Source organism: Manacus candei, unplaced genomic scaffold (assembly GCF_025592945.1).
Source record: "Manacus candei isolate 608988 ecotype Guabito, Panama unplaced genomic scaffold, ASM2559294v1 h1tg000055l, whole genome shotgun sequence".
In the NCBI taxonomy this organism is placed as follows: domain Eukaryota; kingdom Metazoa; phylum Chordata; class Aves; order Passeriformes; family Pipridae; genus Manacus; species Manacus candei.
In genome coordinates, this window is record NW_026138103.1 from 802,369 (window position 1) to 815,510 (window position 13,142).

The window sequence follows — 13,142 nt, forward strand, 5'->3', positions numbered from 1 at the left end:
TACATTGCTTTTCTGTCATGAAGAAATCACTGTCTCAGAGAAGTCTTTGCAGGTGACAGGCTTGAAAAGGAAACACCTGCACAGCCAGAGCAAGGAGATCAGAAACCTTGCAAAATTCAGCTGCAGCCAATGTGGAGGAATCTGACTTAGTCTTGGTTTTAAATATGACTAATACTCCTCTTCCTTTAGCAGATGCACTAATTCATTTCTATAACCTGCAACCTCCCCCAAAGTGCAGAAACTCCACAAGTGAAATTTGTTGAAGCCGAACATCAGATCAAAAGCTTCAGGCCTCCTACAGCACAATTTCATCAGCTCTGCCTCCTCAGGAAGTCAGGAGAAAACAGTACAGCTGCATGAAAAGGAAATGAGCAGCTTTTTCTGACTCTGGAACCAGAAAATAATGACATGAAACCCAAATCCAATGCAGCACTATCCCTTGTCTTTCCAATTGCCAGCATTAATTCTCTCTCTCACAGCTCCCAGAGACTTGTTAAACAAAGGAGCCCCATAATGTACTTTGCAAGTGAAAGGTCCCAGAGTGGAAGAAGTCAACTCCAACACAGAAGGCCCTTAACAGAAATGCTGCAGCTCCCTCCAGGAGTTTTGCACTGAAGGGGATCTGCCTGACCTCGCTCCTGCCACAATCCCTGTTTTCTCCTTGCATCAAACAAGAAATTCTGCAGCACTAGCAATTGTCTGGGCTTTTAGATCAAAACTAGTGTTTCAAAACCTGGAAGTCAAGTCGGCCCGTGCAAGTCACAAAGGGCTGGTTTGGTGTGTGCACAGACCAGTCAGGCATCTTTTTATACCAGAAACAAATTCTCTGTTTAACACATGCCTGATGAGCTGCATTCTCCCTGCACACCTGGGCCATGCCCCGGATGCTGAGTGCTCAGCCAGGATGTCATCCTGATTATCCTCCCTATGCCCCTGGGGGCATTTCTGGAGCCAATTTACACCTCTAATATTTTTTGTCTCCTGGAGAGAGAACTGATTTTGCTTGCACATTGTAATCCTTTCAGAAGAACTTTTCCCTTTCCCCCTAGTTTTCCTCACTTGTTGTTAATACTTTTTCCCCCTTAAGTTTAAAAATGAAAGCCTTTGCTCTGAAATAGAGAAAAAGGAAGAATGAAGAAGCTTAAACCAAGGAGAAAAACCTTAAAATCCGAATTTCTGTGAACAGCAGAACAAGTCTCCTCTCGCTGCATTAATGCCACCTCAGGAAATGGCGATGGCCTCTGCAGGCTAAAAACACCCTAAAAACACCCACGGCTCCTCGGGAACACAGACATGCAATTGTTATATGTTTTTTTCCCCCTAAAGATTTAATTTTTCTCTCTTTACATTCAGCCCCTCGGTGACTCCCGAGAGCCCTCTGCAAAGCCATAAACTGACTTTGGGAGGAGCTTTTGGACACCCCCGGCAATGGAGCGGCGCTACGCAAATTGCGTAAGGGGGCCAGCAATCCTGCGGCGCTACGCAAACAGCGTAAGGAGGGAGCCGGTAATGGCAATGGGGAAAGTTACGTCAGTTGCGTAAAGCTACGCAAGTTACGCAAGTGGCGCAAGGGCCCTGCCCTCAGCACTACGCAAATGGCGGGAGGGCCACGGTGGCTTCCTGAGGGCTCGCGGACCTTTCCCACTTCATCCCAGTCCTCTCCAAAGGGCTCCCGCTTTGTCCCAGTCCCTCCCTAAGGGCTCTCAGTTCCCTCCTAAGGGCTCCCAGTCCATCCCAGTCCCCTCCTAACGCCGCTGCCCACAGCCCTACGCAAACGCCGTAAGGGGGCGCCGGTAACGGCAAGGGAGGGGCGCTACGTAAACTGCGTTGGGCTACGCAAATGGCGTAAGCGCCCTGCCCTCAGCGCTACGCAAATGGCGGTTCCTTCCTCGGGGCTCCCAGTTTATCCCAGTACCTCCCAGTCCTTTCCTCAGGGCTCCCACTTCATCCCAGCTATCGCCGCGTTCTCGCGCTTCCAGAATTTTCTCCCTCCGCTTCCCAAATATAAAAGGGACTTTCTGTGCTGAACACCGAGCCGGGAGCACTGACGGGCTCGGCGCAGGGGCCCTGTGCTATTTGATTTCTCTACAGTTCATGGTTTTATAATGAAGGGGGAAGGGTTAATAATCTGTCACAAAGGACTGGAGCTCTCAGAGCCAATTAGTCCTCCAGTGAACCATTTAGCTGCTGAAATAAATCCAGTCTCAGGCACGCAATGAGCAGGATTCGAGACAGAAAAGCCTGTGTGGGTACGCAGGGCATTGAGCTCGTGCAGATTTGTCCACAGGTGCAACTTGGTACATTTTAGTACCGAGTGCTTTTGATACACAAACTGGCCACCGAAACTCTCTTGGGTCAGAACGTGCAAAGGTGGGACAGCTTTATCCAGAACACGTAGACCACACAATTTCTCAAAGCTGGGTCAGAATCTGTGCCAGCCTGTGGTGGAACCATGAAAGCCACCCCCAGGAGTTGCATTTCCCATTCGGATATCAGGTGGGGACAAGTCCCTGCCACAGGAATGGAAAATCCATGGTGGGGTGGGAAGGGCCAAGATGCTGCCCTGGCAGAGAAGGGTGAATGTGCCACTGCAACATCTCCCAGCAATGCTGCTGTGGGTGGAAAAACACCATTAAGCTGGGACAAAGTCTAGGAAAGCAATGGCAGAGTCTGTCTCCCTCTAAATGTGATGTCTCCATCATCCAGACCCAAAGCCATGCTTTGGACCTCCCTGCAACAATCTTGGTTTTCCAGCTCCTTAACTGCATCAGAAGAAGACCAAAAAAATTACTTCTTTTTATATTCTTGTAATGGGTTGACCCTGGCCAGATACCAGGTACCCACTAAAGCCACTCTCTCACTCTCCCTCTGCAACTGGACAGAGGACAGAGAAAAAAACCAGCTAAGAATTCCTGAGTAGAGCTAAGAGCTGGGAGAGGTCAGTGACTGATCACCTTCACGGGCAAAACAAGACTCCAAGTGGGGATAGTACTTATATTTAATACTAACAGGATAAGAGCCAAAGAGTGAGAAATAAAACAGTCTTAAAAACACCTTCCCCCCCCTTTCCTTCCATGTTCTCCCTCCTCCCCCCCAGCAGGGAGATGGGAGGGGATGGGAATGGGGGTCACGGTCAGTTGTTGTTTCTGCCGCTGCTCAGGGAGAGGAGTTGGAGTCCTTCCCCTGCTCCCGTGGGGTCCCTCCCACGGGAGACAGTCCTTGATGGACCTCTCTGGTGTGAGTCCATCCCTCGGGCAGCAGCTCTTCCCAACCTGCTGCCCATCTTGCTTCTCTGAGGCTCGTGATGACGCCTTTTTGCTTTCCTTATGCTCTCGAGCCAGCCACTCCAGCTCCCTTCTGCAAGCCAAAGAGAAAACACCCCTGAGGGTCTCCACCAGAAACCTGGGCTCGCTGTAATCCCAGCTGGCTTCGCCCTTCACTCCTTGACCCTGAGGCCAGGCAGAACTGTCAGACCATCTCCGTGGACCTTCCTCAACCCAGACAGCTTGGGAACATCCCAAGTGAGGAAGGCTGGGAGGCGACCTCCTGGGCCAGCCAAACCTAAGCCTTGCCATCAGAAGGTATCAACTGTGCAGCTTCTCCCCTGAGACCCACCCGGACACCTCCAGCACGCTGCCAAAGGCTGATCCACCATCTCTCTGCAGGGATGACTGATGCTGCTCCTCTCTTGGTTTCCCAGTTTAGACCTGCCCATAAATTGCTAACACCTACTTATCCCTCCTCCTATGCTTACTTGGCTCCTTCAGCCCCCTTCTCCCTGGGCTGTGCCTGCTCATTAATGAGAATAATCATAGCAATCAGAAAGCAAAGGCTGCAGGAAGTCCCCTCCTGCAAATCAGGCTCTGATTCACCAGGTTTCCTGCTGGAACACAGCTGTGACCAGGGCACACTCGTGCTGTCTGTCCTGGGAACTGATTTGAAACAGCCCTGGCCATCTCCTCCCAGTACAACAAACATCAGCCTGGGCTGAGAGAAGTGCTGAAACACAGGCTCACTTTAAGCAGCTTCCCCTCCCAGCTCCACACTCTTCCTGTGCGTCCTCCTGAGCTGGGCTGCCTTGCTGGGCCAGAGCTTCTCCCAGATTCACCTGCTGCTGCAGCTGAAGGGCAGCCTAAGCTTTTATGGATGGTGCTCCACCCTAAGGAAAGCCCTGGCACATCAGCATTGCAAGGACTTCATCTAGAGCAGGACTGGGGTGAAAGCAAGCCAGCACAGCTGTGTCCCACACCAGCCCACACCACAATCCTGCGGGTTTGGTGAAGAAGGGGGACGATGAAGATGAGAACCAACATCACGCACTTCGAGACACTTCCGTGGGCAGTGGCAAGGCAAGCCCAGAGCCCAACTCCCCTCAGGCCATGTCTAAGCCAGAGGGCTCACGGCTAAAACGGAGAGAAGATGTTCTCATCTCAACAGAGGAAAGTCCTTCCTCTCTTGGGAACCGGGGACCTGGACCTGGCCATCCTTGTGCTGCTTCTGGCCTTTGCTCTTGAACCCCTCTGAGCTCAACCAAGGTCCTTGGAGCAGAGAAACCCTCCAGGGATACTGCCCTGAGGAGTAACCCAGGGGAGGTTTACTTACCTCTCCCTCCGCTCACGCTTGATTTGTTCTATTTTGTAATCAAGCAGAGCTGTCTGCTTCTCAGAGAGGGCTTCGTACTCGTCCACATCCACATCCCAGAGACGTTCTTCCTCTCTCCGGGCAGCTTCTTCCTTCTCCCGTGCTGCAGCACAGACCACAAGAGAAGCCATCAGTGACTGCGAGCAGAGCTTGGGGCTCTGGGTCAGCTGGGAGGATTCACAGCTCTTTCCTGACCCAGCCTCTCACCCTGCCAGGAGACACTGCGGAGCTCACATCCCTGCTCCAGAATTCAGACAGCCCCCCAAACTGTGGCCTGGCTCAGGTGCACCACGGCTGTGGACAGCTGGCTGGGGGCTGCTCACTGAGCCACACCAGCTTGCACTTGCACCCAAGCTTTAATGATGGAGATTAAGGTGAGTCCTACAGCCTCAGCTCTGCTGTATGTAAAGAAGCTGTGAGCTGAGTGCTGGCTACACTGAGGCAGAAGGTGGAAGGATCAATAGAAAGATTTCTTACAAGCTCTGCTGCAAACCCAGATACACACAGCTAAGGTTGAGGGCTTGAGAGAGATTTGAGAGGGGTGGAGATATCTCACCTTTCTGCTCTTTTGTAGCTGCCCTCCTCTCTCTTGCAGCTATCTGCCTGCCTTTCCAAAACTCAGAATCCTGGAAGATGTTCACAACGTGGATATGAGGGCGATTGCTGACAGCTTTGAGCACGCACAGGAGAGAAGATGCCAGGCTGCTCGCAAAGAGGGTCTCCAGGCCATCAAACACCACTCCCTTGTAGCAGTCACTCAGCTGCCAGGAGAGACAAACAGGAACAGCGAGTCAGCCATCGCACACGTTGGGCTCGCAGCGGGTCAGTAAATGCAGATGTCTCAGGACACCAGCCACTGTCATTCCAAGTGCATTAGCTACGACCAGCTTGGATCTGCCAACTTAGGGCATCTGCACCTTCCCCCAAGGATCCCTCATGCGGCACAGGATCCTCCAGCAGCAGGCACAGACCTCCTCCTCCTCCTCTCCGAGCTGTACCTCACTGCCTGTCTCTCTGGAGCAGGAATGTCTCCCTTTCCCCCACGCCACGTACCTGCAGCCGTTCAGAGATGATTTCCACCAGCAATTCCTCGGGCAGCACACAGCTCCAACACTTCCTCTTTTCCTCCTTTCTCCCTGTCCTGGTGAGGATGGTCAGTCGCTGTGGCGCAGGAGCGGTGGCGCAGGAAACGGCTGCCATCTGCAATGTGGAGCATGGTAAGGAAAATAAACCCCTGCAGAAAGCCCTGGACAGTTCCCAGTGCTGGGCTCACATCTGGGCTTCCTCGCTAGCGGAGACAAGGGCAACCCTGCAGTGCAGGCCCTGGAGGGCCCGTCCCTTGGCCAGCAGAGACCCAAGCTTGCAAGCCCCCGGCACAGCCTCCCACAGCTTTGCTCGCCGCCTGCAGCCAAGTCAGCCAGGAATGCACTTTGCCCACAAACCATTAAGAACCAATGGTGCTTTTCTGCCAGAGCACATTCCCACCCCAAGCCATGCCCAGCTGGCCCTTGGCACTGTAGACCCTGCACCAGGCCCTTGGTGACAGGGAGCCTCCACTGTAAGCAGCCCCTTCCCATCTCAACAGCAACAGGAAGGTCCCAGGCATTAACCAGCGCAGATCATGTTTCACCTTGGAGGGCACTGAAAATCTTGCCTGGGGTTTGTCAGATGCCTTATCCTTGGTTGCTGAAGCGCTCTAGTGTCCAGCACTGAGGGTCTTCTGGCTGGCTTTGTCCCCAGGGCTGGGCTGGGTTTTCTTGGCCTCAGCACCCTTTTTACCTGCAGAGGGGACAGATGGCTCAGCAGGGCTGTGAGGAGCGAGCAGGCACCTTCCACCCCAATGGGCACAGCCTTGCCCCTGGAAGGGACATGGCACTTGTCCCCCAGCCTGCTGGGCACTGGCAGCACTGCTTCCCAGAAGCAGCTCCTTCCCTGCTTATCAGCAGGACACAGCACACCAGCCCAGACTGGATTCTAAAGCCAGCCCTAGGTCCCTCCTAACAAACGTGCACGCAGGTGACACTGCTAGCACAGTAGTTCCCCTACGGATCAAGCCAAAGATTTGCCCTCCAGGACCATTGTTTCCATACCTTGCACCCATCCTGCATTTTCACATGGAGACTGTAACATGCAGCCCTGCCCCAGCTGCATCACCCGCCTCTGCTGGAGCTAAATCCTCCGTGTGGGAAAACCCCAGCTGGGATCCACACCCTTCTTCCTTCCACCAGCTCTGAACCCAACCAGGTTCAAAACAAAGCAATGCAAAACTTCTCCCCACACTAAGCAGGTCTGCCCTCACCCTGCAGAGCTCAGGGCACCAACTGCCAGCAAAGTTTCCTGAAAGTCTCCAGTCTGATCTGGAGAACAGCACAGCGTGCACAAGCTGCATGAGCCAACAGTGGGCATAGGAAAATCTCTGGAGAAAAGAGCTCATCTACAGCATGTTTCTCATTGGAAACTCCTCTGGGAGGTTATTCTTCCCTTCCTCTCACATTTGCAAAGCCACACTCATAGCTGTCTTGTGCTTAATGAGCCACTTCAGAGGGCTTTTTCCTTCTGAAGGTGGGCAATGGTTCTGCCTGCTGCCCACGAGCAGCAAGCTGGATTCAGCTTTGAGGAAATAGAAAAAATTCAGAGAAAGAGACAGGTGTGCTTCACCACCCCTAGAAAAAGGAATATGTGCCAAGAATGGCAGTAAAAGTGCCCCTGTGGGAGCCCTTCAAATCGAGCTTTCTGTTTTCAAACTAGCCAGAGATACACAGCACCCATGTTCCCTAAGAGACCCGAGGGCTGCCAAACCATTTCTCTGAGCAAGCAGAAGTGGACGGTCGTGGTGGTTTCCTAAGCATGCTCTGGGTGCAGCGTTTCTCCTTACCCGGCATCTGTTCCCTCCTGGCTCTTTGCTGACGGGCAGCCTCGACGCACAGCTCCCGGGCACGGCGCCCCGCCGAGCTGCGCTCGTCCGACATGGCTTCTGTCACCACCTCGGCCAGGGACAAGCAGGCGGCACTGTAATACTTGGACAGGGCGGCCGCCGCCCTTGTCTTTCCTGAGAGAGAGAGGAAGACTGCTTGGTGACACCTGCACGGGAGGCATTTTCAGGGACAGCCTCTGGAAACTCACAAACGGCTTTCAAGGACGGTGGGAAAGCAAGTGCCCTTCTAGGGGAGACCACGAGGGAGGCAGCTTGAGCACGGTTACGAGCACTGAACTCCAGCCCCAGGTGGGTCATCTCCACCTCGTATGCAGCTGAGGACTTTGTCTCAGGTACCACGCTCCACCAGGATGCATTTCTCCTGCTTCCCCCTCTCCTTGCAGCCCAGGGCTGTGGCTCCCGTACCTGTCCGCGGGGTCCCATAGACGATGATGGCAATCCCTCTGGGCATTTGGGCTTTGAGCTCTTCTACAACGGGATTGGTGTCGAGGTAGCGCCTGACGGCCTGACGGATGGGCCTGTCACACTCGTCCACCATGTCCTTCAACAACCTGATGCTCTCTTGAAGTGCTGCTGTGCAGAACCAGCAGAAAAGTCAGCCTCCTGCCTACCTTGGATCCTGATCATCCTCCCTATCCCCTCCGATCCCAGGAAAGGAGACGGCCGAAAGCAACGGGAGCTTGTGCTTTTGTTGCTGGCAAGGAGCAAATAGAAAAGAGCCAGTGATATTAGACCTGGTTCTACTGGCTGAAGAGCTCATCTGATGCTACTCTTTGTGGCTAAGGGACGCAAGGGGATATCCTGACTACTTCCCCAGTCTGTGGCAGGCAGATAGGAGCTGGCTTTGGCTACACTCCAGGTTGGCAGAGGATGCCACAGCCCTTCACCCAGGAATTCCTCCACCAGGCAGGAGGTCAGATGGCTGCTAAAAGCATGGGCTTTGCATGGAGAACAAAGTGACAGAGAGCTCGGGCTGTGTGGGCTGGGCTCCCTGCTATGTCCCCAGTCAGAACAGCCAATGCCAAAGCCTTACCATTGTCCTCGCCTGATTCTTCCTTGTGCTTGAACATCTCTTGACCCAGAGCCTCCATCTTCTTCCATTTTTCATAATATTCCAGCACCTCTGGGGGCAGCTTCTCACCCACAGCGCGTGGAGGCATCACCACGGCCGTCCGGTCTCCAAACTCCTCCAGCGTCCGCAGGATCTGTGCGTGTGGGGAAGAGAAACCATCCACAAGATTCCTTTATCAACCTCCATCATACCAACAGACTCAGCCCATCTTCTCCCTCCTTCCTTCCTCCCAACAACACAGGCTATCCAAGCCCCTCCACAGACTGCCAGCAGGGATGGCTCACCTCAAAGTGCCACCAGGCTTTGCCCTGGGGATTGCCTCCATCTCCCTGGCACAAGCCTGGGAAGGCTGGAGTGCTGCACAGCTTGGGGAGCACACACATGGGGACCAGACCTTCCCTCTCACCTTCTCCTCCTCACGGTACTCCTCGTCAAACTCCAGGGAGTAAAATTCAATGGGGAACTCGCAGGGGTTCTTCACCACCACTGTCCTCTCCAGCTCAGGGCCGCACGGAAGCACCGCTCCCAGCTTGATCTCCGTGGGGCTGAACTCCAGCCGTGGCTCCAGACCCTGTCCTGAGATGTGCAGCACGAGGAGCTGGCTGTTCCCACGAACGTTGATCTTCAGCTCGGTTTTGTAGGACTTCTGAAAAGAGAAAAGTGCCGAGAACTTGTCCATGAAGTCCTAGGTGACAGGACCCCAAATACAAGCCTTGCTCAAAGGTCAGGGGTCTTATCAGTCCCTCCAGGGGGAACGGAAACCCAGATCTTTACTTATGGTAGGGCCTACAGCATCTGTGTCCTTGGCTCTGAGTAACTGGGACAAATCCTGGTGTGCAGTGTAACTGGGTATTTGGGTATGAAATGGATGTAAAATGGATTATCAGATGTTCTCCCCTAGTCATGGAGGAGCAGACGAGAAGGGCCCTCAGTCCTGGTACTGCTGCATCAGGCAAACACCAGCTCCATGAGAGAGGCAGATGAGCTCTGGCTGGCTAGAAATAAAGGTCGTCTTCTCTGCTCAGTGTTTGGCTCTGGTCAAAGCCTGACACAAGATGGTTGGTTACATCCGTCGAGCAATGAAAAGATCCCTGGGACTGTTCTTGGGCACGGAAGCACTTGTGTCCCTCCTGTTACACCCTGTCAGTTTCCAAGTCCCAGTGGCCACATGCAAAGGGCTTTTGGGAATGCTCCATCCTTGAAGTCGACTCCCCAGCTGCACGGCAATGTGCAGGCAGGCTGGGCCAGAGCCCCAGGGACTGCTGGCAGCACACCACTACAGGTGACTGTCCTGCCGTGCCCAGGAAGGTGTCTGGTGGCTGTTTTGTCTGTTGGTGCCAGCAGCAGGATGAGCCAGCATTGGCCCTTCCAGGTTGATGCCCTGTGACTGTGCCAGCTGCTCTGCACCCAGCGTCGCAGGCTGCAAATACAACCAGGCAAGGGGGAGGACGAGGGAGTCAGGCAGATCTCCCCCATGGGCAGAGAGGCAGCCACAGCACAGTGCCCTGATGTTCCCTGGGAGGATTTCAAGGCGCCTCTCAGAAGGGTGTGCTGCAGGGGAAACTGAGGCCCAGTGAGTGCAGGGCTTCCAGAAAGCTGCTCGTGGAGGAAGAGCTCATCTGCCACTCCCTGTGTTGGGCTCTCCTTACCACCCTGCCCTGACAGAGCTCCTGGGGCGACAGCTGCCAATCTCACCTCTTCCAGGGGGGAAAACTGGATCTGCAGGTCACACCACTCTCTACCATAGAGGGTTCCCTCCCGGGCCTTCCACTGAAAGACACGGGAATCATCCTTCGCAGCCTGGAGCTCCTTCTGACGCACGGCCGGTGTCAAACGTTTGTCCACCTGAGCACAGAAACCAGTCGTGTGAGGTCTCCTCGGTCTGAGAGGACAGAGCCTCGGTTCCTGGAGTGCTCCGAGATCCTGTCCCAGTGCTGAGAGCACCCACAGCAAACCCGGCGTGGCCCCCACGGTCTAGAACTGGAGGGACAACCTGCAGGCAGGGCAAGCAGATGGGGAGCCACCTCCCTGTCCTCAGAGGAGGAGGAGGAATGGGTGAGGATGGCAGGGAAGCAAAGCATCAGCCAATGGAACAGGTCCAGGCAAAGCAGCCTTGATCTGGACCCTCAAAAGCTTCCTCAAACACGCTGTAGCCCAAGTGCTCAGGCAGCCACAGGCACAGAAAAGGCAGGAGGTGCAAAGAAAACCCAACATTCCGTGTTACATTTCCCTGTGCTTTACCTTCTTGGCAGGTTTGTTGACAGTGAGGAACCATTCACAGGGCGCGCTGAACCAGTTGTAAAGCCGGACTGTTTCACTCCAGCACTGCCCAACCTGGACATCGGGGAACTGGAGTCTGTTCCTGGAGAGGCTGAGCAGCAGCTGAATCACAGTGGCACGGAGGCGGATGTGCAGTGTGGGGCCTTTCTCTACTTGGAGAAAGACAGAGAGTTCAGCTGAGAGTCCAGACGACACGTGCTGCTGTGCCCAGCCTGCTGCCTGCCCCAAAAGCTGCGGTACCTTGATGGGCAGGAGCACATCCACCTTTCCCATGGGCAGGTTGGCACTTGCAAAGTTCACTTGAAACCGTTTGCTGGTGCCGTAGATCAGGAACTCCACGGGCTCCAGGTATATGCTGAAACCTTGAACAGATGAAAACAAAGCAGCTGAGATACACAAGCAACACAAAATGTGTCATAAGCATGTTAAGGCCATACGAGAGCCCTGCTGGGAGCCCTGGGAAAAACCCCACGCTGTGCTGTTCCCGGGACAGAAACTTAGAGGAGACACCTGAGCAGCCCTCAGACACAGCGAGCCACTCTGTGATGGAAGTGCAGATTTGCCTCCAGGCCTCTTTTGGAAGCCTACTTTGATCCACCAGAGGATCAAACAGGCTGTTTCCTCAATAAAGGCCGAACACAAGAGCTGTGACAGCGTGAACTCCAGACAAAGCACTTTCCAGCCACAACAGATCCCATCTGTCTGCAACACCCCCAGAGCGCCCAAAGAAACTTGATGCTGATGGGAACTGAAGGCAGAAGATGCTGGCAGGTGAGGAGGGTAATCAGCCCATCAGGCCCCTGCAGGGAAGCATCAGGGCAGCCCCAGGCAGGCCAGGTCCCTGGGCACGGCTGGCCAGGAGAATTCTGGCCCTGAAGCTCCCAGCAGGGGCACTGGGAGGAAGAAGCTCAAAAAACCTCCCCACGTGCAGTGGCTTAAGCCAATCTGTCTGAGACAGCTCCCTGCAGCCCACGGGAAGCCTCTCCAGCACTGGTTACCTGTGTCACACAGGGCACGTTCATTGGCCCGGACGGCCACTGGGTACCTCCAGGTGTTGGTGATCTTCACAGTGCAGCTTTTACTGTAACCCTGAACAACAGTGCCCATGTCCAGGATGTACTCGGGCAGCTCAACTCTGGAAGGAGGAGTAAGGACAGTCCTTAAACAACAGTGCGGCCACACGTTCAAGTAGATGGAAGATTCAAATAAAGTGGACATTTCTGTACTCACTGCTGTAAAAACTCAACTCAAGCCTACAAAACCCAAGGCCTGACCACCTGGGAATGACTTTGGGAAGTTATGGGGAGTGCAGGTCCTAGGTTTCATCAGCTTCCAATGGGACCCGAAAATAAAATTATTTTTCAATGGACTCTGGTCACAACTCCTCTGCTACAAAAAGCCCGTGTAGGTAAATCCATTGGACCTCCAGTGGTCTCAGTGAAAACGCTTCTCCTGGTGCACAGCCCAAGCCTGAAATTGCTTCCGAGCCTTGGAATAAGATTTGCACAGGAAAACTTCGCTGCTCACATGAAGGATCTGTTTTGCAAAGCATCTTCTTCCTGAACTGGAGCCTCCCATGCCCAGGTAGCATCATGAAGGAGCAAAGGGAAGGACCAAGTTACCCAGATAAGCCCTGCCAGCCCACCAGCATCAAAGCCACCTTTTGCTTAGGGGGCTCTGTCAGTCAGAACCAAGAGAACAGCTTGGAGTTCTCTTTCCGAGCTGGTCAGCAGGGACAGTGTCTGTGCTGTCTGGAAGGGCTTGATGGTCTGCACTGGGCCCTCGCAGCTCTAAGAACAGGACCTTGCACCTGTGGGGAGCTGAGCAGCTCCAAAGCTCAGCGCGGCGCTGGGGAAGGGAGGACAGTCAGCTGCTCACGAGCTATTGCTGCCACAACTACTGGGATCAGACCCAATCTGAAGTGCCCACTGTTGCCAGCTCTGCATGCACAAGGAGCTCTCAGGAGCAGGGGACACTGCTGGCTGTTGCCCTCAGGGCACCTGCAGAGAGGGAACAGGAGTCCCTACTCACTTGACAAGCTTCTGAGGAATGCTCTTGTTAAAGACAGTGTCCTCTGGGGGGCGGGAGATGAGGGTTGGCTGCAGCTCCAGAGCATTCTCCTTTATCAGCATCTGCTCCATCTCCATCCTCAGCCAAGTGTTTGCCTGAGGGAAGGGAAGGCAGTGGCTGGTTAGCAAAGGCCCTTCCCAAGGC

The 13,142-nt window shown here is 54.2% G+C and overlaps 1 protein-coding gene across 1 annotated transcript in view; it reads right to left on the reverse strand.

The window, feature by feature from the left end:
- The window catches only part of LOC127477582 (hydrocephalus-inducing protein homolog), a 152,746-nt gene that overhangs the window by 14,988 nt on the left and 124,616 nt on the right, over nt 1–13,142 (reverse strand). The window contains exons 24-25 of the mRNA XM_051802083.1: nt 12,960–13,093; nt 11,974–12,063 (exon numbers count right to left, since the gene is read on the reverse strand). Of these exons, the coding sequence (XP_051658043.1) occupies nt 11,974–12,063; nt 12,960–13,093 (224 nt within the window). The remainder of the gene's footprint in view (nt 1–11,973; nt 12,064–12,959; nt 13,094–13,142) is intronic.